Source organism: Anomaloglossus baeobatrachus, chromosome 8 (genome assembly GCF_048569485.1).
Source record: "Anomaloglossus baeobatrachus isolate aAnoBae1 chromosome 8, aAnoBae1.hap1, whole genome shotgun sequence".
Taxonomy (NCBI): domain Eukaryota; kingdom Metazoa; phylum Chordata; class Amphibia; order Anura; family Aromobatidae; genus Anomaloglossus; species Anomaloglossus baeobatrachus.
Window position 1 is genome coordinate 97,261,945 of NC_134360.1, and position 25,630 is coordinate 97,287,574.

The following is a 25,630-nucleotide window of genomic DNA, read 5'->3' on the forward strand; positions in this document are numbered from 1 at the left end:
AGCTGACATTAACCCCCTTTTACCGCAATTGCCACTGCACCAGGGCAATCAGGAAGAGTCGGATAAAGTTCCGGGATTGTCACATCTAATGGATTCAACAATCCTGGGTGGCTGCAGGCTGCATTTTTAGGCTGGGGGACCAATAAGCATGGGTCTTCCCAGCCTGAGAATACCAACCCACATGGCTTTATCATGGCTGGGTATCAATATTGGAGGGGATCGCATGCGTTTTTTTTAATTATTTATTAAAATAATTAAAAATAAGCCACGCACGGTTCCTCTTATTTGGATTCACAGCCACGATAAGTGCACAGCTGGGGGCTGCAGCCTTTAGTCGTATGCTTTAGCTGTGCTGGGTATCATAATATTGGGGGACCCAATGACAATGTTTTTATATATTTTTACACCACGATAGTGACATGCAAACAGGGTCTGTGATCTCAAGCAGTCAGACGCTGTCACATAGGCTGGGGGTGCATCTGACTGCAACCAATCACAGATGCCAGGACAGCCGGTGAGTGGGGGAAGCAAGTGAATATGTATGAGGCTAACAAGCAGCCCTGGGATAAGAGTGAGTGACCCAGTTAAAGCTGCACCGTAGACTCCATAAGTATAGCGCTTGCTTTATTTTTCCTTTATTTTTTTTTATTTCTCGAGTTGCTGCATCCAGAACATTAGCTGGAGCTCCCTGAGAACTCCAGGCCTGAGTCCAGCACCCGGATACTTTTGAAATCTCACGGATTCGCCCATCACTGCCTTCCTCACACCTGTCAATGGTTTTTTGATGTAATGGACATCAGACAGATGCAGTCATGTTACATTTGTGTTCTGTCCATTGAAAAAAAAAAAAAGCATGAGTATGTGATTTTGACCTTAGTTCCCTATTACATTTTTAAAGTGTTTGTTTTGGTATGGAGTTTCTTATCTCCTGCTTTCATTGAAGTCATTGACTTAGCTGTCCAAAAGATTCCAAGTCCTTCCCAAAGGCCACCTCATGTCTCAGCCATAACTGATTTTCTGGTGATATTAAACTTTCATGGAGTTACAGTATTTTGGATTTATTTATACATCTCATCCTTTTATCTGGTTCTAAAAAGAAGGCATTTTTACATATCCAACACCTGCATTATTGTAGTTCCTAATATAGATATAAACTTTTAGTTTGCCTCCACCAGTTAAATTTTACAAGGAAATCTTAAGGCCGCTTTACACGCAATGACATTGCTAACGAGATATCGTTGGGGTCACGGAATTCGTGACGCACATCTGGCCTCGTTAGCGACATTGTTGCGTGTGACACCTAAGAGCGACCGCTAACGATCAGAAATACTCACCAGATCGTTGATCGTTGACACGTCGTTCATTTAACAAATATCGTTGCTCATTTTGGACGCAGGTTGTTCGTCATTCCTGAGGCAGCACACATCGCTACGTGTGACAACCTAGGAACGACGAACAACAGCGTTCCTGCGTCCTCTGACAACGAGGTGGGAGTGACGTGAATGCGGCTGCTCTCCGCCCCTCAATTTATATTGGTGGCCCGCTGATTGACGTCACTGTGACGCCGCACGAACCGCCCCCTTAAAAAAGAGGTTGTTCACCGCCCACAGCGACATCGCTAGGAAGGTAAGTATGTGTGACGCTTACCAGCAATATTGTTCGCCACAGGCAGCGATTTGCCCGTGACGCACAAACGACAGGGGCGGGTGCGATCGCTAGCAACATCGCTAGCAATGTTACAGCATGTAAAGCGGTCTTTACACTTTGCCTGTCTGCTGCTGGTATTAAGAAGAAAAACAAAAAAATACTTATCAGCCACTCCACCAACATCTGCAATTCCTTTTATAGTGAAAGGGATGCACGGATCAGAGTCCAGCTGGTCACTAGAAGAACCAATCCAAAACAATCTTAGAAAAATCCAGCAATCCCAAACGGTAAAAAATTCCAAAACTTTATTTCACATTTTAAAATTCCATGTTTAGGACTCCGTTAAAAGGGAAACAGATGACGCATTTTGGATCCAACAGATCTGTACTTGATCCATGGAATTTTAAAATGTGAAATAAAGTTTTGAATTTTTTTATCATTTGGGATTGCTGGATTTTTCTTGGATTTTTTGGGATTACAAATAAGAAGAATTTGCTAAAAAATAAATGCATACACTTATCTTCAGAGTCTTTAATAAATCCACCTTCAACGACCTGTAAAAGCGCCACACTAGCACAAAACGGTTTACCGTTGTCCGAGGCTTCAGCTCCCCCTCCCTGCACTACATGTAACCCAGTTTGCACAATAAAGAAGACTTTAAGGCTATGTGCGCACGTTGCGTAATTACATGCAGTTACGCTGCGCTTTGTAGCGCAGCGTAACTGCATGCGTCCTGCGTCCCCTGCATAATCTATGAAGATTATGCAGGAGCCGTGCGCACGTGGCGTCTTAGAGCTGCTGCCCGAAGCGCGTGTTCTAAGAAGTGACATGTCACTTCTTCCGTGCGCTTTGCCTGCAGCCCCTGCTCTGTCTATGGCAGGAGCTGCAGGCAGAGCGCATGGAATCGGCTTTTTTTTTTTTCACTACGGACATTTTCTGCAGCGATTTGAAGCGCACGTATGCTCTTCAGATCGCTGCAGAAATTTCTGCAGTGACTGTACGCAACGTGCAGACATAGCCTTATTCATCACCCAGTGAGTTGCAACTTTTTCCTCTCTACCTTTTTGGACCACCTTCAAAAAGCTGTTCCTAGTTGTGACACCAAGCCATCAGAATATTAAGAATCAACTATGTTTAATCATTAAAATAAATTTTAGACCTAAAAAGTTGGATGTACAATTTCAATGAATTAAACAGATTATTTGTGATGTTCACACTTACCCTTTTTAGGAATAAAAATGGAACTAGAAATAAAGTCAGTGATTTTTACAACCATACGACTATCAACTACACAGTTTGTTGACTTAAGTCTGCCATGGACCTCCACTTTACTGGCATGCAGATATGACATACCCTGTAATTGAAAAAATAGCTACATTATACAATAAACATACATACATTAAATTAATCATTTCATTAAAGCTATAGATAATATTGTGCCAGACTCATGTGTCTCTTTTGTATTTTTATTTTAAAAGGGTTATTCGCAACTTTGTGTATTTTGTGATATAGGGCTAAGAACTTACAAGTGGGTAGTTGCCAACAACCTGCCAATATGTGAGAGTGTGGATATGACGCCTGCTGTGTCTCCGCCTGTCCACCTTAGGGGTCTCTGTTCAGGCTGGGAAAAAAGATTCTGAGTGTAAAGAAAGAAAAAGTGAAAGAGTGCAGTGTGCAGGACAAGCCCGCAGGGTGCAGACATGTGGTGGCTGACTCTCATTTTGCTCTGCTACTGCTAATGTGATAGAATTCATGGAGACTGCAATGTTCACTGGAGTATAAACCCCACATTGGGAAAGCAGGGATTACCGCCAGATGGAGAACTGTATCCGAAAAGACATCCCAGGGTGTTACCCGCTCGTAACCCCACTGTGTATCCTGTTCCTGAGGTGACGTTTCTCCGGTAACCGTCGGTCACCAAAGAACCCATTACTCCCTTGGGAATTTCCAGAACTTCATTGGATCTGATATCCCTGAACTGTTTGTGTGGTACTGTCTGTCTAGAGCTTGGGCCCCATGCACATAGTTTTAATTTTAGTGTGTACTCATTCCTCAGTTTTGGTTCCAACCAGTATAGACAGGTCATAGCCATTTATATAGGTCTGAACTTGATTACATGCAAGTTTGCAGTTATAAAAAGCATTTGGCACCCAAGTAGCCTATTACTGAGTATGTGTGCAAAGGGGGGATAGTCATATACTGTAGTTAAGTTTGTTAGTCATTGTTCTGATCTAGCGACAGTTCTTGCTGTACACCCAGTGAGTTTTCCGTCTTACTTAGATCACAGATTTCATATTAGTATTGTTGGGGTATTCTGTTAGGCAAATTGATCCTAATACATTGGAAAGTGTTGCTGGGGCAGCACATTGAACTCGGTCTCTCCTGTCTGGATGTATGTACAGTATATTTTCTAGTGGTAAGCTCTGTGTGATATTTTGCAGTACTTGATCCATATCCAAGTTTTTTATGAAGAAAAAGACTTTATCCTCACCATTGTCTGGCCTCGATCCTAGTCTGCATCCTGCTGTATTCTGATAGTAAACCCCCCAGTTCACATATTACCATATACTGCCCACCATTGATCTCTGCCGACTCAGAGCAATCATAAACTATTCCTGAAGGTGTTTCTGTGGTTTCTGGTGACATTACAATGACAGAGTAACTTCTCTTCCGTGCTGCTTTGTCGATGTTATACTGATTGACAGCCTAACTGCAGGGAATCGGCTGTTAGTCAGCATGACATCAAGAGTGACACCCATCGACAGAGCAGACCAGAGAAGGGAGGACTGTTCTGTTGACATGAGGTCAAGTAAAGTAGCATACTGTAAGTTCAGAAAAGAAGGCCACATGCACCCACAAGTATTGGGTGAGTTTTTTACCTCAGTATTTGTAAGTCAAAACCAGGAGTGGGTAAAAGAATGCAGAAATGGTGCCCGTGTTTCTATTATACATTTTCTTGGACTGTTTTACTTCTAGTGTTCAAAGCAGGAGAGGAGAAGGGGTTAAACACACGTAGTCGCCAAAAACAATGTACAATTGTTGATTAACTAATAATTATTTTATTTCATAGGTCTACGTGTTTCAAGGTATAACACCTCTTCCTCAGGACCAAAAAAATTAACAATGACCCTCACAACCACGTAAAGTTAGTGTATATCACTACACATTGCCCTTTTATATATCTGGAAAGACCCTATCTGCACCCTTTTGTTTCCCGAGTTTGTATCACTACTCCTGGTGTTAGCTTACAAATACTGAGGTAAAAATCACCAAATACTCAACATGTGCACGTGCCCAAGAGATACATTCCCATGATGAGCTTTTGGTGAGTTTATGATGTTCCAGGATTTTTGCACCATTTCTACACCTGTTATGTAAATTAGAAAAAAATTAGGGATAAGGGAAGGAGTGAAGCCACTCTCCAGTCCTGATTCCACCTGTTCCATCTGGAGAGGATACACACAGATCCACCTAGGTTAAGGCTTCAATTAAGCATAAAGAGAAAAGGAAATCTCCAGCATCAAATATCAAAATGAGTATGTTTATTGATAAATAAATTCCACCGCACCCAAAAGAATCTCAAAGATTGACTGACAGGTAAAGGCAGCCTTTATCTACCCCCCATTTCTTTCTTTAAGATGACTGGATTGTCATTGTAAATAAGCACCTGTACCTTGTCCCCCCTCATTGTAGATTGTAAGATCTCTCGAGCAGAGTTGTATTTGTTGCTTTAATTATTGTATTTTCTATAATTATTGATTGTATATGAACCTCTGAATTGTAATGCACTGCGGAATATGTTGTCGCTATAGAAATAAAGATTATTATTATTATTATTATTACAAACATGCCACCAAACAAGGTACTGCTAAGGACAGAACCAACACGTTTTGATTTAAAAAGTCTTACTCATGTTCACCATTATGGACATTATAAACTATCATTTTTAAGGGGTTAAAGCTTTTAGCCTTTATCATTATTCTAACTAGAGATGGGCGAGCACTAAAATGCTCGGGTGCTCATTTCTCGAGCCGAGCAATTCATTCACTCTGAAAGGGGTCAACTCGAATGATGAGTATAATGGAAGTCAATGATTGGGCAGTTTGGCTCTCCACCGACATAAAGCCAGCCATAAACAGAGCATTACTGAGGGGAGAGAGGGTTTTGTTTTTTGTTTTTTTTAAACACTACATTCAAAAACATTGTTTCAACCCCAGTGAGAGCCATTCAGATACAGCGAATGTCTCTCACTGGGTTGCCTGCACACTGCAGTCAGTAAAGTTTTGTAGTCATTGTTTCACGGATGACATATACAGTACAAGCACCCGCAATACTAGGTCGAGCTCCGTGAGTAGTCGAGCACCTCAATGTTCGATCAGGTACCAAACAGTGCCGAGCACGCTCACTCAGCACTAATTCTAATACAATAATCTGAATTGCATTAGTGAAGATCTGATAACTAGGACTTTTACTAGAATAACCGGACCTTTTAGTAAATTTGGGAGTAAGCAGCAGTTCTCTACAAAGTACAAAGATTTCGTCAGTCGTTTACTGATTTATAACATTTGGCTGTTGCAACATCAAACTCGATCCATGCAACTTTTTACTTTGGCTAATCTACACACCTGCTAGATAGACTGTGTACAGTTAGGTCCAGAAATATTTGGACAGTGACACAATTTTCGCGAGTTGGGCTCTGCATGCCACCACATTGGATTTGAAATGAAACCTCTACAACAGAATTCAAGTGCAGATTGTAACATTTAATTTGAAGGTTTGAACAAAAATATCTGATAGAAATTGTAGGAATTGTACACATTTCTTTACAAACACTCCACATTTTAGGAGGTCAAAAGTAATTGGACAAATAAACCAAACCCAAACAAAATATTTTTATTTTCAATATTTTGTTGCGAATCCTTTGGAGGCAATCACTGCCTTAAGTCTGGAACCCATGGACATCACCAAACGCTGGGTTTCCTCCTTCTTAATGCTTTGCCAGGCCTCTACAGCCGCAGCCTTCAGGTCTTGCTTGTTTGTGGGTCTTTCCGTCTTAAGTCTGGATTTGAGCAAGTGAAATGCATGCTCAATTGGGTTAAGATCTGGTGATTGACTTGGCCATTGCAGAATGTTCCACTTTTTTGCACTCATGAACTCCTGGGTAGCTTTGGCTGTATGCTTGGGGTCATTGTCCATCTGTACTATGAAGCGCCGTCCGATCAACTTTGCGGCATTTGGCTGAATCTGGGCTGAAAGTATATCCCGGTACACTTCAGAATTCATCCGGCTACTCTTGTCTGCTGTTATGTCATCAATAAACACAAGTGACCCAGTGCCATTGAAAGCCATGCATGCCCATGCCATCACGTTGCCTCCACCATGTTTTACAGAGGATGTGGTGTGCCTTGGATCATGTGCCGTTCCCTTTCTTCTCCAAACTTTTTTCTTCCCATCATTCTGGTACAGGTTGATCTTTGTCTCATCTGTCCATAGAATACTTTTCCAGAACTGAGCTGGCTTCATGAGGTGTTTTTCAGCAAATTTAACTCTGGCCTGTCTATTTTTGGAATTGATGAATGGTTTACATCTAGATGTGAACCCTTTGTATTTACTTTCATGGAGTCTTCTCTTTACTGTTGACTTAGAGACAGATACACCTACTTCACTGAGAGTGTTCTCGACTTCAGTTGATGTTGTGAACGGGTTCTTCTTCACCAAAGAAAGTATGCGGCGATCATCCACCACTGTTGTCATCCGTGGACGCCCAGGCCTTTTTGAGTTCCCAAGCTCACCAGTCAATTCCTCTTTTCTCAGAATGTACCCGACTGTTGATTTTGCTACTCCAAGCATGTCTGCTATCTCTCTGATGGATTTTTTCTTTTTTTTCAGCCTCAGGATGTTCTGCTTCACCTCAATTGAGAGTTCCTTAGACCGCATGTTGTCTGGTCACAGCAACAGCTTCCAAATGCAAAACCACACACCTGTAATCAACCCCAGACCTTTTAACTACTTCATTGATTACAGGTTAACGAGGGAGACGCCTTCAGAGTTAATTGCAGCCCTTAGAGTCCCTTGTCCAATTACTTTTGGTCCCTTGAAAAAGAGGAGGCTATGCATTACAGAGCTATGATTCCTAAACCCTTTCTCCGATTTGGATGTGAAAACTCTCATATTGCAGCTGGGAGTGTGCACTTTCAGCCCATATTATATATAGAATTGTATTTCTGAACATGTTTTTGTAAACAGCTAAAATAACAAAACTTGTGTCACTGTCCAAATATTTCTGGACCTAACTGTATGTGAATGTAAAGGCTTACCTTAGCAATATCATTCATTACAGAGATTTTAAATTCCCAGTCCATAAAAGTGCCATCTGGGTAGGATATTTTATCACTGAGAACATCCTAAGGAGGCAAAAAATTATTATTTTTTATCTAAAAATTACAAAACATTCAATATGTAATTTACTACACAAACTATGACTACTCTTGAAAAAAATGTCACATAATGAACTTTTATGTTATCCATTTATACGTTTTCTAATGTTGTATTTTCATGACAAAAACAAACAAATGTTTTGCTAGTGAGCTCTGCACTTAAAATGAAACATATTAAAAACATCTAATGCAAATAAATAGCAGATGGTTCAGCGAAGAAACACAACTAGTTGAATACAATATATCCAACATACTCCAAATTTAAGCACTATCACTTACATTAACATTCCTAGAGTCACCATTTAATGGGCTTTAATACTGAGATGTTGTTTAGGAAAGATCTCTAGGTTAAAAGTTTAAATATCCAACTATTCAGGTACACATGATACACAGTATGGCCATTATGAGAATATAAGTGGTTGATGCATGATGCAGCTAGTCATAAAATGCTAAAGTATTAGTGATGAGCAAGTGTACTCGCTACTGCTCGATACTCGATGGCATTGGGGGTGGTCGAGACATTCATTACTCGATCAAGCATCACAATGCTCAAGTTCCCGCCCCGTATGTTTTGCAGCTTTTAGAAAGTTGACCAACATTCGGGGATTGCTCGCAATACACAGTAATGTTGTAGCCATGTTGCCTACTGGCATTACTGTGATCGGCCAGCCAAATCATGCCATTGAGACTTATATAAGACCTGGTGATGTGATGCTTGGCCCATTATGTTCTGGAATCAGTTCAGAGAGAGTTGTTATTGGAGGGAGATCTGAGTTTAGAGCAGGCATATAGACAGTGTTGAATTGGTATTGCAGTAATTGTATACCGTTGCTGTACAATTAAAACAAACGTTTTTTTCAGGGCCACATACTGGCCTTTCTTTAGTAAAACCCCTGTTACCTGCATTCATTTACATGCAGACAGGGAATCTAGTCACACAGACTTGGCAGCTGCTATGTAAAAATATATATTCTATTCTCTAATAATACCGCTCTGCATTTAGTGTAGGGTAAGCTGCTGGAGAAGGGATAGTGTATTAGAGGTATTTAGGCAGGGAATCTAGCCTTACAGACCTTGCTGCTTCTATTTAAAAAAAATCTATGCCATTCTTTAATAATACCTCTCAGCTGCGTTTAGTCTAGGGAAAGCTGCTGGAGAAGGGATAGTATATTAGAGGCATGTGGGCAAGGAATTTAGCTTCAAAGACCTAAAACCAAAAGTGCTTTTCAGGCCTACATCTATTCTATTCCCTATTGATACCACTATTAGCTGCATTCAGTGTAGGGATAGCTGGTGCATGAGGAATAGTTTAGGATTAGAGGCATGTAGGCAGGGTTTAATGCCTTACAGTCCTTCTATACATACTGTATACTGTTGTTGCAACCTAAAAACAAAAGTCCTTTTCAGGGTTAAATATTTTTTCCCTAATAATAGTAGAAAGTTTGCAGGCATGCATAGTGTCTACACAATTAAAAATGCGCAAGGCATGTGGACTTGGACGTGCTGCTAATGGTGCACGCAGAGGCTGAGGCCGTGGGTCAGGTGACACTGTGCCTGCTACGGGAACACAACCAACACACTCATCCATGAGACCTTGCAACCTGTCCCACTTTGCAGGGGGGCGTGGGATACCACTCTGTAAGAGAGAACAGTGTGAACAGGTGGTCAGTTGGATGGCAGATAATGCTTCCAGTATGTTAACCAGTCCAGCACTACTCTGTCTTCCCCATGTTCCACTTTCACTAGCCAAGAGTCTGGACCACATAATCGACACACTGATCCTCCTTCTTTCCACCATGGCGAATCTCAGTAGATAAGTGATTTTCATTTATTGATTCATGAAGGACATGGGGAGATTGTGTGTAGTGATTCCCAAATATTTGTGTAGACATGGTCAGAAGAAGACAACAGTGGGGAACGGCAATTTGTGTCTCATGAAGTAGATGATGATGAGACACGGTTGCCAACAATTGATGTTAAGTCAACAAGTCAGGAGGACCGAAGTGCGGAAGTAGATGACGAGGTGATGGATGATGAAGTCACTAACCCAACCTGGGAAGGTGCCATACAGAGCAGAGGTAGAGGGATTCGCAGCACCGCACAGGGAAGAAGAGGCTGTGGGGTGGCCTGAGTTAGATGGGGGCAAATGTTCCCCAAAGTACACACACACAGCAAGATCCTAGACCAAGGGTAAGGTTGGCACGTATTTTAAAGCCCAGTCGGCAAATATTTTAAAGAAAGTGCAGATGATAAAAGATTGTTCATTTACAACTTGTGCCATACCAAAATGAGCAGGGGCCTGACTACTAGCAGCCTGACCACCACCAGGCTGCTCAGAGTATCTACTGCTACTGTCACGCCCTGGACTAGCCAGGGGGTCACAGACACAACACCACACACACCCCTTTCCCGGACAGGTGACATCAGTCACACAAAAACCCTTGTTGCCACCCTCCAGGGTCTGATGTCCACACCAGGTGGGGCGGAGCCAGGTGGTTGGCCCTGCCCACCGAGGAGTTCACAGGCCTGGAGGCTGGAAAACACAACAGTTGAGTTGAGTGGAGTCTGTTCAGAGCAGTGGAGGAGAGTGGAAGGAGAGGAGGAAAGTCACGCACAGGCGGACCTGAGACCAGGCCCGCCAGTGGAACTGTTAGGTGTCTGGGTTGGAGCCCAGGCACCTCCAGCAAGGTTGGCAGACGGTGGTGGCCATCTGCAGGAGTTGGCAGCACGGTCGATGGAACCGTAGGATCGGTGTCGGGCGGTGGCCCGCCGGTACCGAACCGGGGAGCCGATTGGGAGCCAAGCACCAGGCAGGGTACTCAGACCCCGACTAGGCTAGAAGCCGCCCTGATAGTCAAATTCACTGATTGTGGTCTGGACCTCAGGGGTTCATTCCCACCCAAGTCCCGATTGAAGGCAACAGCCCAACCATCCAGGATAAGTGCCACTGCCAAAGGCAAGAGATCCAAAGGGCTAGCGTCTGCGGGCAAACGGGCTCTTACGACACACGCCGGGGAGCGGACTACCAGTGTCCAGGCACAGGAGTCAACATCTACATAACACAGGTGCAGGGAAACGACAGCCAACACCAACCCATCCAGGGAGAACACTGCAGCCGGTTGCGGGCCCCATCCATTCTGCCATTTGGTTTACCAGAGACTCCAGTATTTTGTGTCAGAGTGAGTACACCAGCGCCTTCGGGCCGTGCACCGCACTGCATCGCACCTGCATCCAGTACGCCCACGCTCCCTCGCCTCAGCACCCTTCCCATGGGCCCCCAGGACCATCACCCCTGCCCACAGAGGGGTTAACACCGAGCTGCATAACACCGGCCCCAGGAGACCTAGTCAACGGCAGCAGTGGTGTCCACCATACAATCACCACAACCCGTGGGTGGCGTCACGAACTTTGCCAATTTCGCTAAACAACCACCCGAAGCCCTGCGTGCATCGCCACTACCCCTTTCAGGGTGACGTGACCCCCGGGTCCGCGAGAGGCTCGAGACACCACCCACAGTACACGAGCATGGACCCGAGCGGCTCGGCGGCCGGAGCCGAGGCCGCGGGGCGGTACACATTGACTCTTCTGGCGTCACAAACTGGATTGAACCAGTCTACTTACCAGTAGAAGTGCGCCTTGTAGTCCCCGTCAGCGACGTCCTGCTGAAAAATCTGAAGATCCGCCATCTAGGGAGCGAAAGTTTCCCACTCGAGTTGTCTTCCCCGAGCAGTGAAGGTGCAAAAGTGAAGCCCCGCCCCCAAAGAGAGAAGTGCTACAGAAAGAACAAGGGGGGAGAAGCGGGAAGATGTCCGCGCCCAATCCCGATGGCGGAGCAGTGCCGGCCGCTAGAGCGGTGGCGCCAGCAGATGTGCCTGATGATGGGAATGCGGTGGCACCCGCTCCGGTCGCAGGAGCAGGGGAGGCCTCGGCTCCGGCGGTCATCCAGGTAATGCCGATCTCCTTGCCCTACGTACCCGGCGCTGTCTGGTTATCCCAGTACGATGGGAAGCCTGATAGTTTGCAGATGTTCCCTAACAAAATGTGCACGATTCTCGACTTGTATGCCATGACTGGCACGCAACGTGCTGTGATGGTCCTGGGACAATTGACCGGTGCGTCCGAGCAGGAGGCGGAGACCTGGGCAGATGCGGACCGGGCCTCGGTAACCGCCATTTGTGATAAACTTCAAGCCGCTTTTGAAACCCGCACGGAAGCGGAGTTGCAGATGCAGTTTTACTATTGCCGGCAGCGACCAAAAGATATTATAAGCGGCCTTACGCACCCTGAAGTGGGTGGATCCAATTAATGAGACTGATGGCAACAAAATGCTGGTAGAGCAGTTTCTGCAGGGGCAGGGGTCCCCCGAAGATCGCAAGTTGTTGCGGCTGTGGTCTCTGGAGCATGCCGACTTAAGGCTGCTTTACACCAGGCAATCTATCGTGCGATAGATCGTCGGGGTCACGGTTTTTGTGACGCACATCCGGCATCGCTGGCGATGCCGGCCTGTGTGACACCTCCTAGCGACGCAGTATCGTTCACAAATCGTGAGTCGGGTACTGCTCGTTAGGTTCCATAATATCGTTTTCTTTAGTTGACCATCGTTTCCGTGGTAGCACACGTCGCTCCGTGTGACACCACGGGAACGATGAGCAGCTCACCTGCCTCCCGCGGCTGCCGCCGTCTCTATGTGGAAGGAAGGAGGTGGACGGGATGTTTACGTCCCGCTCATCTCCGCCGCTCCGCTTCTATTGGCCGGCGCCCGTGTGACGTCGCTGTGACGCCGAACGTCCCTCCCACTCCAGGAAGTGGACGTTCGCCGCCCACAGCGAGGTCGCACGAGAGGTAAGTATGTGTGACGGGGTTTACTAACTTTGTGCGACACGGGCAGCGATTTGCCCGTGACGCAAAAAGGACGGGGGCGGGTACGATCGATTGTGAAATCGCACAATCGGTCGTACCGTGTAAAGCAGGCTTTAGACTTTGCAGTGCTGAAGGAGCGGGCCACCAAGGCCCTGCAGGCACCGGAAGTCGGTGCTCCCGACCCACCATCTTGGCCAGCTGCCACTGCCCCATCTTGGTGGCGGCCCCCCTTGTTGGCCTTACCGGCCCCTGCCGCAGCCACCAGGGTCGGAGAAGATCTAGCCTCGCAGGTCCGACATCTGAGCGAAGACGTCACCCGGATCCTCGCCACCCTCCAGCTACCAACGAGAGTCAAGCCAGCAGAGAAGATCCAGTTCGCCGACAGCCTGGAGGACGTCCCTTGGATGCAGCGGAGGAGGAACAACGACCAACGGCAAGGACCACCTGTCTGCTACAGGTGCAACAAGACCGGCCACTACTCCCGACGGTGTTCGTTAAACAAACAACCCCTGAGGCCAAGGGCCAATCCTCAGGAGTAGACCCCCAAGGCCCAGCTGATTGGCGGGATCGGTACGTTGGAGGCCGCCCCATCATCTCCCTGGCGGTGGATGGCGTCCCGACCATGGCTCTGTTGGATACCGAATCGCAGGTAACAACTATGCCTTATTCATTGTACCAGCGATATTGGGCCGATAGTGAACTTGCCCCCCCGATGACAGCATGACCATCATTGCAGCCAATGGGCTCCCTATGACCCAAGTGGGGTTCAAGGAAGTGACTCTGACCGTGGGACGGACCCAGTTGAAACACCAAGGGATGATTGTGGTGCTGAATGAGTCCAGTGACCATAACCCGAAAGTGGTCCTAGGGACCAATGTGATTGAGCACTGTATGGGCGAGGTGTTGAGTCTGTTGCAGCAGTTGTCAGCCACTGCGGGAGGGGGCCGCCAGAGGGAACTGCAGCGTGAGATCCGGTCCCTCCTGCACCGGCAGTAAGTGAACCTGACAGGTGGGGAGATTGGTGTCGTGCGAGTAATGGATGCAACCCCTTTGGTGGTCCCGCCAAGGAGCGAGATGATGATTTGGTATAGGACAGCAGTAGGCTCCCAGGGACGGGATTACCCGGCGTTGGTGGAGCCTTTGCCTTCGGAGCACTGGCCCACAGTAATGGTAGCCAGAGGGGTGATTGATGTCAAGAAGGGGAGAGCGCCCATGAGAGTGTTGAATTGCGGGGAGGAAGCAGTCAGGCTCCCCCGCTACGCCACCATAGCTAAGCTGTACACCATAGACACCCATGCCATCCATGAGACCACCCCCACTACCCCTACACCTAACATGAGCAGTGACACTCCATCTGCGCAACTGGAGGAGTGGTGTCAGGAGTTACATGTCGGCACTGAGTCCACCCCAGTGCACTACAAGGACGGGGTTTACAGGGTAGTACAGGAGTATGGGCAGGTCTTCAGCAAGCACTCGCTAGACTTCGGGAGGATTAAGGGGGTTCAACACCATATCCCCACAGGCACACATCCACCCATCAAAGAACGGTATAGGCCGATACCGCCAGCACACTATCAATGCGCCAAAGACATGATGAGGAACATGAAGGGGGCAGGGGTCATCCGGGATAGTTGTTGTCCTTGGGCAACTCCATTAGTGCTGGTAAGGAAGAAGGATGGGACAATGAGAATGTGCGAGATTACCGGAAGATCAATCAGATAACGCATAAAGATGCCTCTCCCCTCCCCCGCATTGAAGAGTCGCTAGCTGCCTTAAAGACTGCTAACTATTTCTCTACCCTTGACCTCACCAGTGGATACTGGCAAGTGGCGGTCGCGCCGGAAGATCGTGAGAAGACTGCATTTGCTACCCCCATGGGACTCTGCGAGTTCAACAGTATGCCGTTCGGGCTGTGCAATGCCCCTGGGACCTTCCAACGGCTCATGGAGTGTTGCTTGGGACACCTCAACTTCAAGACCATTCTCTTGTACTTGGACGACGTGATTGTGTATTCCAAAACGTACGAGGCCCACCTGGAGCACCTGGCAGAAGTGTTCGCGGCCCTCTCCAAGTACAGGATGAAGCTGAAGCCCTCCAAGTGTCACCTGCTGAAACCCAAAGTGGTTTGTGCCGAGGGTGTCGCCCCAGATCCTGAGAAGGTCACCACTATCCGGGACTGGCCACGGCTGACTATGGTGAGGGAAGTCAGGCAGTTCCTGGGTCTGGTGGGCTACTACCGCCGTTTCATCAAGGGGTACACGACTTCCCAGTGGACTGGCCTATGCAGACTGGCGCGGTGATTGTTCCCGTAATAATGTTCCCACAACCGGTGGAAAAAATGGAGACGGAGACACCCGCCGACGAGCCACCCGAACAAATGCCCAAGGATGCACCTATCCTGCGCCCCCGTAGGTCTCTACCTGCCATACCCGACACACGGAAGGATGGACCGGCCGTTCCCTCTGTCCCACTGCCCCCTCCTGACAACACCGTCCCCAGAAGGTCCACACGCCCCAACCTAGGTAGGCCCCCGCTTAGGTACAGGGAGACTGCTATTTAGGGGTGTGATGTGTTAATTGTGTAAATACTTGAATGAATGAGCGCTAATCACCCAAGGCTTTCACCTGATTCTAAAGAAGGATGTTGTCCCTGTTGGGACCCTACAGCAAGTCCCCGTTGGGACCTACATTGTTTTTATGGTAGCGGACCCGGCTACTGAAGCGCCCATCCCTGTTGGGACTTTTGTTGTCCCCATTTCCCATAGACAAGGCTGAGAACTTGCAGGCCAACCCAATAACTGTTGGGCTTGTAAATAATATCCCAATTGCCCTTCCCACAACTGCCAGTCTCCGGAGAGGCTGGTTGGAGAAGGGAACGGCAGCAGAGCAGGCTGGGGTCCGGTCACCATCAGAACCGGTGACTATCCTCCGGTTCAGGGGTCCTCCTGGATGTGGAGCCTCTGAGTGACTGTAGGGTGCGAAGTACCATACCCGTTCCCGCTTGGGTAGCCTGGCCAGGTTCCTCTTTCTGGACTGGGGAAAAGGGGTGCTGCCCACTTCTTAGGGGCAGCATCAGGGCTAGGTTGCTTGGGTGGGAAAGCGGAAGGACATGGACCCATTCCTTAGTTACAAATAAAAGTGTTCCCATTTGTAACGGTTCAAGAATGTGCCTCCCGTAAGGGAAGATTTAAAAAAAAAAAAAAATGCTTAATGTTCGTAAAATGTTGATTATTTGTTTACTTTTTTTTTTTCAGAAAAATAAAACCGGTGATGGACGGGCAGCCTGCGGACGGTCTGCGTTAAACCAAGGGGGATTGTGACACCCTGGACTAGCCAGGGGGTCACAGACACAACACCACCCACACCCATTTCCCGGACAGGTGACATCAGTCACACAAGAAAACCCTTGTTGCCACCCTCCAGGGTCTGATGTCCACACCAGGTGGGGCGGAGCCAGGCGGTTGGCCCCACCCACCAGGGAGTTCACAGGCCTGGAGGCTGGAAAACACAACAGTTGAGTTGAGTGGAGTCTGTTCAGAGCAGTGGAGGAGAGAGGAAGGAGAGGAGGAAAGTCACGCACAGGCGGACCTGAGACCAGGCCCACCAGTGGAACTGTTAAGTGTCTGGGTCGGAGCCCAGACACCTCCAGCAAGGTCGGCAGATGGTGGTGGCCGTCTGCAGGAGTCGGCAGCACGGTCGGTGGAACCGTAGGACCGGGGTCGGGCGGTGGCCCGCCGGTACCGAACCGGGGAGCCGATTGGGAGCCAAGCACCAGGCAGGGTACTCAGACCCCGACTAGGCTAGAAGCCGCCCTGATAGTCAAATTCACTGATTGCGGTCTGGACCTCAGGGGTTCATTCCCACCCAAGTCCCGATTGAAGGCAACAGCCCAACTATCCAGGATAAGTGCCACCGCCAAAGGCAATAGATCCAAAGGGCCAGCGTCTGCGGGCAAACAGGCTCCTATGACACTTACACGCCGGGGAGCGGGCTACCAGTGTCCAGGCACAGGAGTCAACATCTACATAACACAGGTGCAGGGAAAAAACAGACATCATCAACCTGTCCAGGGAGAACACTGCAGCCAGCTGCGGGCCCCATCCATTCTGCCGTTTGGTTTACCAGAGACTCCAGTATTTTGTGTCAGAGTGAGTACACCAGCACCTTCGGGCCGTGCACTGCACTGCACCGCACCTGCGTCCAGTACGCCCACGCTCCCTCGCCTCAGCACCCTTCCCACAGGCCCCCGGGACCATCGCCCCTGCCCACGGAGGGGTTAATACCGAGCTGCATAACACCATCCCCAGAAGGCCTAGTCAACGGCAGCGGTGGTGTCCACCATACAATCACCACAACCCATGGGTGGCATCACAAACTTTACCATTTCCACTAAATAACCACCCGAAGTCCTGCATGCATCGCCACTACCCCTTTCAGAGCGACGTGATCCCCGGGTCCGCGAGAGGCTCGAGCCACCACCCGCAGTACACGAGCACGGACCCGAGCGGCTCGGCGGCCGCAGCCGAGGCCACGGGGCGGTGCACTACATGCTTGCCAATACCCTGTCCAGGATGCAGGCGTGGATGACTACTACCCTGCACCTGTTGTTGCACATTCGCAAGCACCATCAGCAACCAAATTGAGTTCTTTGTCCCAGCACAGTGTTCAGCTGTCCCTACCCCATACCTTAAAAATGAAAACATAAATAACCAGCCACCCACTCACAGACCCCAACACTAAATGAGCACATTTACAGACTGATTGTCCTGGAAATATTGCTGTTTAGTCTTTTGGACACTGAGGCTTTCCGCAACCTTATGGTAGTAAACAATTCTTTTTATTTCTTGATAGTATTGTTTAGATTTTATATATTTAAATACATATGGTGGCAAAAAACAACAGATGAAGACATACACATCTAAAAAACATATGTGAGTAAAAAAATGTGAATAGGGGATACCAAAAGGTATGGAAAATTATAATGAGACTCGGCAAATTAGGATGGCTGTATACAAGAATATTATAACTTATATTTGCTATTGCCTGCGCATCAACATCAATGCATGTATCAACAAAGTGCTATGTGCATACAAAATAATTGCAATTACCTAGTATAAAGTGTCAAAGTAGCAGCAATGATGGTAAGGTGCTGAATGCAAACAATGGGTAACAACAGGAAAGCTAATTATGCAAATCGCTAGGAATGGTTTCCATATTAGAGGTCATATAAACAGCAAAAGCCTCCCTATGTAAAGTGCTGAGGTGCAGTCATAGCAGCATGACTGCCCTACTGCAGAGGCTTTCTTCATATTGTCAGCAGAATCCCTCACAAAACCCCCCCTTTTTCCCAACCGCTAATAAAAACACAACACCCTTCTTTGGATAAATTGGCCAAATCGGCCCGGTTTATTAACAAACATTATAACAGATATAAATAACCATTTTACCAATGCAAGGGCGGTTCTTGGAGCCCCAAAACCTGGCGGACACCAAATATTGTTACCAAACCATCCGGCATATTTTGTCCCCAGCCGCGACCACAAGCTCGGGGGCACCACCTTTTCCGGAAAACAGTGTCCCTAACCGACTCTCAGGGGACCCCACCCCTGGAGAGCCCCCCCAAGTCCGCCAGGCAATTACCATACCAGAATAAACAAAGGGGGTGGTCCCCCATCTATCCGATGTACCACCTCCCACCCCGAATTTCCACCGACTCCAAGAACCCCCCTCGCCACCGCTCGCCGAAATGACCCGAACACCCAATAGAAAATTAAATGAATCTCGACTCCACCATCTTCCCCGACAAAGATTAAACATATACATATATATATATATCCATATGTATTATATATATATATATATATATATATATATATATATATATGATCCACAATGAAGAGATGAAAGGTCGCACTCCAAAGGTCGAATAAAATATTTTTCTTTTTATTCCACGATCACATCAGGGGTACAGGTAGTGAGGGAGGATGAGGGTGTGCCACGTCGGACGACGGCAGCCGTTTCGCAAGTAACCTTGCTTCTACGGGTCCAGTGCATGCAAAGGTGCTGCATCCACCCTTAAATAACAGGTGAATTGGGTGCAGCATCCTTGCGTGAATGAAGTGCAAATTAAAAACATATACCAGCTGCACATGTATCAAATTCACATAGAAACTTATTACATATCAATTCCAAAATGGATTATAAATAATCGTAACATACATGGGTATAGTTAGAGTAAAAAATTAAATATAGTGTTCATTATAGTTTAACCAGAGACATCTCAAAAAACACTATAAAAAACAGGCTTATAGGAGAAAAAAAAAAAAAAAAAAAAAAACAAACCATCTGGCATATTTTGCCCCCAGCCGCGACCACAAGCTCGAGGGCACCACCTTTGCCGGAAAACAGTGTCCCTAACCGACTCTCAGGGGACCCCACCCCTGGAGAGCCCCCCCAAGTCCGCCAGGCAATTACCATACCAGAATAAACAAAGGGGGGTGGTCCCCCATCTATCCGATGTACCACCCACCACCCCGAATTTCCACCGACTCCAAGAACCCCCCTCGCCACCGCCACCACGAGCATTACCTGACACCTCATAATGCGAGTCACCCCACCAAAACGAGTGCCCGCTCCACTCCTTCCTGAATGCTCAAGGCCCATAAATTAATACCCACGGCAGTCAGGTGCACACCATCTGATCGCCAAAAATTCCCCTCCCCCGACTCCAGGTCCCTGTGCCGAACCACAACACCTCCATTCCTGGCCACAAAATTCCCAACCACCCTGTTGACCTTTATTCTGGTCTTGTCGATCCCCTCCAGGGACCGAGCCCCCCGCCAAACCTTTCTGGGAACAATGTCCGACCAAACCACCCTCAGGTTAGGGCAAACTGACAAAAGGCGGAGCAGGTCGTACCGAATATCCCGAATCAATTCCCGACAGGGGCGGGCCCCTAAATCGTTTCCCCCAATGTGCAACACCAGCACATCTGGGGTGCGATCCAATCGAGCGAACCGGTGAAAATCAACCAACACCTGCCGCCAGCGCATGCCCCTCACCCCGATCCAACGTACGATTACCTCGTCTCTGGACCAACCCAATTGCCGATCATTGCACCGCACATCAGCTCTCAGTGCCGCCCAATAAACAAATGAATGGCCGAAAATCCAAACCAGGGGCGCACCACCTATAGAAGGAAACAAAACAAGAAAAGAGGGGGGGTACAACAACTGCAAATCAGACACACTCCAGTAACTACCATTAACTTTAGAACAACATTTCAAGGTTTTTGTTTTTTTTAACTACCACTAGACCAGACTAGCCCCGACTTTTACAACAAATGGGGGCGGACGTACAGCCTGAACCTCCGCGACTCCCACCTGCCTGTCCTCTTCACTGTCTCCGCTGGAAGCCCCCACCTGTCGGCCTCCGTCGCCGCCCCAATGCGAAAAGAGTGGGCTGAAAACTTGTCCGCCTCCAACCCCAACCTCTCCAGGCATTTCCGAAAGACTGCCACAAACTGATACCTGGACAAAAACGATCCGTCCTGATGCTTCAACAAAGGGCCCAGGCGGCCAGGCCCCAATTCTAAATACTGTTTAAAACAAGAGAGAGGGCACATCAAGGACCCGCCAATGCCCATAAAGTGACCCGTCTTCCACGACCAAGTTGATCCGTCTTAGACCTCCGGATCCAAAATTCCACAGAGTCTCCTAAATCAACTGTGTCTTCTCCCAAAACACCCCCCCCACGGGATGACGCTGGGGACACCAATTCGCCTATCCTCGTAGCTCCGAAGAAAGCCCAGGAAAACGCCAACCGAAACAAAACCAATTCAAAATAGGAAACACACACTCGCTCCAGCTGAACACCCAGCTCTTCCAGCAGCTGAAATGACACCGGCCTCCGACTGTCCAGTCTATGAAGCCCCTTCCTCAAGCCCCTCACAGCTTGTCGAACCAAAAAATTCTTTGTTATGTCAACAACCCCCCGCAATTTACAACCAAACGCAACCCCCGCCATAAACCGATTAACCCTGGAAAAAGACCACTGACAGGAAGCCATCCGGCACATCCAACAAAGCAAAGCGCCTACAGAATCCTCAGCAGACTCCCCCGCCCCAAATTCCTGCCTCCAATTTGTCCATTCCATCCAAGCTGCTTCGTACGCAGCCCACGTGCCCGGGGCCAATGATGCTCTGATCAACGAACTCGCCTCTCGAACACCAATTCCAAGAGCTCCGCTGGCCAGATGTTGCCAGCGGACTCCGCTTCCGGTGCCAGGCTCCAAAAACTATCCCACTGCAAGCGAGAAAGGGAATCAGCAATGGAGTTCTCAACCCCCGGTACATGCACTGCCACAACCCACGCATTAAGACAAAGTCACCGCAACACAAAGTACCGCAACAAGCGGACCACCGGAGGAGACGCGCCCGACAGGTTATTAATTGCCATGACCACCGACATATTATCACAGTGAAAACGAATTTTTCTGTTGCTGAAATGCTCTCCCCAAACGGACACTGCCACCACAATTGGAAAAAACTCCAACAATGTCAAATTCCGTGTAAACCCTGCTTCATGCCAAGCCGCTGGCCACTCTCCCACGCACCATCTGCCGCCGAAGTAAGCTCCAAAGCCCTTACCCCCGCTGCATCGGTGAAGAGCTCACAATCAAAATCATCTAAGACTTCCGCAATCATTAGCGACCGGCCATTGTACTTCTCTAAAAAACTGCCCCATACCGCCAAATCCTCCCTAAGGTCCCGAGTCAACCTTATGTAATGCCTTGGGGAGCGCGCCCCGGCAGTCGCCGACGCCAACCTTCGTGAGAAAACCCGGCCCATGGGCATGATGCGGCAAGCAAAATTAAGCTTGCCCAACAAAGACTGAAGGTCCCTCAACTGAATTTTTTTAAGACGAACAGCCAATCCCACCTCTGCCCACAAAGCTGAGATCTTTTCTTCAGGCAGCCTGCACTCCATCAACACAGTATCAATAGTGATACCCAAAAAATTCAGACAAGTACACGGGCCTTCCGTCATATCCTGAGCCAAGGGGACCCCGAACCGGCCAGACAACCACTCCATAGTCCCCAACGTCTGACATACTGCCGACTCAGCGGGGTCGATAAACAAAAAATCGTCCAGATAATGAATCGCTGACAAGAGCTGCGCCACATCACACACTGCCCATTCTAAAAAGGAACTGAACGCTTCAAAATAAGCGCAAGAAATGGAACACCCCATTGGTAAACAATGATCAACAAAATAGGAACCGTCCCAAAAACAACCCAACTGATGCATGCTCTCAGGATGCACCGGCAGCAAGCGGAATGCTGATTCGATGTCCGTCTTTGCTAGCAATGCTCCCCTACCACATTTCCAAACCCAGCTGACGGCTGCGTCAAACGAGGTATAAACCACGGAGCAAAGCTCTGGGTCAATGCCGTCATTCACCGACAAACCCTTGGGGAACGACAAATGCTGAATGAGCCGAAATTTGTTCGGCTCCTTCTTTGGAACGACCCCTAACGGAGATACTACCAAATTAGGAATGGGGGGTATGCAAACGGACCCGCCATCCATCCACAAGCAACCTCCCCAAAAAGCTTTTTAGCCACAACCTCTGGGTGTCGCCGCGCCGATAACAAATTCTTTAACTGAAACGGAACAACATGAGGCGGGGGGGGGATCCTGAAACCAACACGAAAACCGTCCTCCAACAATACTGCCTTATCCCGCTTAGGGTATCTATCTAGTAAGGGGCCATCTCGTGAAGCCTCACCGGGCTCCCCCCATTTTCCAGGATCTCCCCCTGCCTTAGGCCTTCCCTTCTTAAAGCAACGAGCCGCTCCGTGGGAGTAACCTCCACAACCTGAACACTGATGCTTAAACTTGCAGGAGTTTCCAAACTTGCACTGGCTGTCGTTAAACTGCCAGCACACCCCTGCCTTTGCTCCAACACCCCCTGCCTGGGTCCCCGCTCCCCCAGCAGTATGTTAGCCGGCCGACCCGGCCCCCTCGTGAAAGGGCTGACCATAACGTGCCGCTGCCATGACTTTCAACCATAAACCAATATCCTTCTGATCCCAACGGATACTGGGCCGCACAGCTTTCCGCTGCCTAAATTGTTCATCGTACCGCAACCAAGTCTGCCCACCATAAATCCTATGAGCTTCCGCTATAGCATCCATGTAGCAGAATAGCCCAAAACAATTATCCGGCGCCTTTTCGCCAATGACGCTAGCTAGGATCGCAAAAGCCTGCAACCAATTAACAAACATTTGAGGGATCAGCCGCCACCTACGCTTTTCTTCCTCCTCCTTCTTGCTATCATCCTTCTTTCTCTTATCTAAATTAAACTTCTCCAAAGGAAGGAGGGAAAAAATCTCCACGTATTCATCCTTCCAAATCTTTTCCTTCACTTCCTTCTTTAAATGCGCCCCCAGAGGGCCCTCAAAGCAAATGTACACCTCCCCTCTGGCCCTATCATCCAAAATAATCCTATCTCCCTCCTTATCCTTCTCCTTTTGCCCGGGATCCATCACACCATCCCCAGCAACCACCTCGCTCTCCGTCGGTACCACAACCACGGCCGATGCTGCCGCCCCAGAACCCGGCACCCACGCTGGGACAGGGGACCCGATTGCCCCCTGACTCGCCCTATCCAACTTCGCCAACAAATCACGTACACCCTTCAAAACATTGCTCAAACCACCGACATCACACCCCGCCGCGCTCTGCCCCGCGACCACCAGACCCCCCATGATGCACTGCGCCTGGCCACTGCTCACTCCCGGGGAAACTAAACTAGGTGGGGACGTACAAAACATAGAGGCGTACTCACCAAGCTGCGTCGGTACATGAGACCCACCAGCCGAAAATCCTGACTCCAGACGACGATCTCCTCCAGAATGGCCCAGCACGGAAACGTCTTCGGCAGCTCGACCAGGGGGGACCTGGGAACCCACCGCGCTCGACCCTGGTCGGATTACCCGGGAGCGAACCGGATAATGAGATGCAGGACGACTCCCCTCAGATGCCGACCGTGAAGGCGACCTCCTCCTGGATCGCGACCTCGACCGGGATGACGCAGGCCCCTGCCGTGCGGGCGAATTTCTCCCCATCGCTGACCTCACTGATGGCGACCCGCTCCTCCTCGTCGACGGGGACCTGAACCTGGACCGCGACCTCCTCTCTGGTGATGATCTCCGCAGCTGCGATGCCCCACTCCTGGCAGTATCCTCCAACCCAGTGCGCGCTGTCCTCCTGGACGCTGAATCCATCCCGGGCTCCACAGGTGATGTTCCTTGCAGGGTCGTACTCCACATTCCCGGCCCCGGAGGCCCCGCAGCAACACCATCTCCGTGCTGTCTAGCAGTCCCCCCGACAGGAGCATCGCCAGGGAGGACCGCCGCCATTTTGTTGTAGCCTGAAGCAGTAGAGGCAGCTGAGCCGGTCACATGACCCCTGGAGGGACCGACCACCGCCGCAGGTCCTGAACGCCGAGAAGGATTCCTCCCTCGCCTGCTCCTGACAGCTGCTGCAGGTGGATTCTTCTGGCGAGGAGGGTCCCCAGAGGGGCTCCTGCGGCGCTGCTGAGGACCAGGAGCAGCATCAGGCGAGAACCTCTCCGGTGCCCTCGCCCTGCGCCCACTCCGGAGCGGTGGGGGGTCAGCATCAGACACCGCATCCGGACCTCCCAGGATCTTCCTCAACGCTGTCCTGACCGCCGCTCCATCCGCGCCGCCAGCAGCAGCCCGAAGCTGCTCCAGGAGTCCTGCAACCGATGCCATCAGATCAGGGGGAGACCAGGTGAGGTGACACGGGGACCTTCTCTAATGGTACCTCGCGCCGAAGTAGTGCCCCCCCCTTTCTTCCTGGACATATATACAGCCCCCACCCTGTCCCCTCCCCTGGCCCTATAAATCCACCCCCCTAAACTCTTGACCCCGCAGAAAGCCCGCTCTTTCTATAAAATTATCATTAACCCCTTGCTGCCCTGCAAAGGTGAGTCATGGGTCACTACGCCCATGGCTCTGCCCTGGCTCCGTTCAGCCTTTAGTGATGGTATGCATTCTACACATTGACTATATGCATCTATCAAAGGTTAGGGCCGGCTCAGATTCTTAATTGGTGTCCCCTGCATTGATGGGTGCGGGGGGAACGTTGCCTTCCAGGGGACACCAATTAAGGATCTGAGCCGGCCCTAACCTTTGATGGTATGCAATCTACACACTGACTATATGCATCTGTGCCGCCCCCGTGCCAGGAGCCGACGCTGCTCGGATCCGGACCTTCAGGGGTGGTGGCTCGAGGGTCTTCGGACCCGGAGGTCTCGCGGACACGGCAAATAAAATGGGGGACGTAGATGTATGGGCTAGGCCATAATAGGTTTGTGACACCACCCACGGTGTGTGGTGAGGTGGGACACCACCGCTGCTGATACAGGGCACCCGGGGGAGATGTTGTGCAGCAAGATGTTAACCCCTCCGTGGGCAGGGATGGTAGCCCCAGGACCCGATGGCTCTGGTGCAGGGAAGAATGACGATGGCGGTGACTGGCTGGCTGCTGGCGGGTTTCTCGGGTGTGTCCTCGCAAGCCGGTGGAACGGACACCGCTGCCGGTTCTGGTGGCAGCGGACCGAGCGGGGTGTCAGCGGCAGGTGCGGGCGGTGTGGGAGG

General features: G+C 49.3%; 1 protein-coding gene across 1 annotated transcript in view; it reads right to left on the bottom strand.

Moving 5' to 3' along the window:
• The window catches only part of GUCY2C (guanylate cyclase 2C), a 686,038-nt gene that overhangs the window by 204,097 nt on the left and 456,311 nt on the right, over positions 1-25,630 (bottom strand). The window contains 2 exon segments of the mRNA XM_075320892.1: positions 2,869-3,001; positions 7,965-8,051. Of these exon segments, the coding sequence (XP_075177007.1) occupies positions 2,869-3,001; positions 7,965-8,051 (220 nt within the window).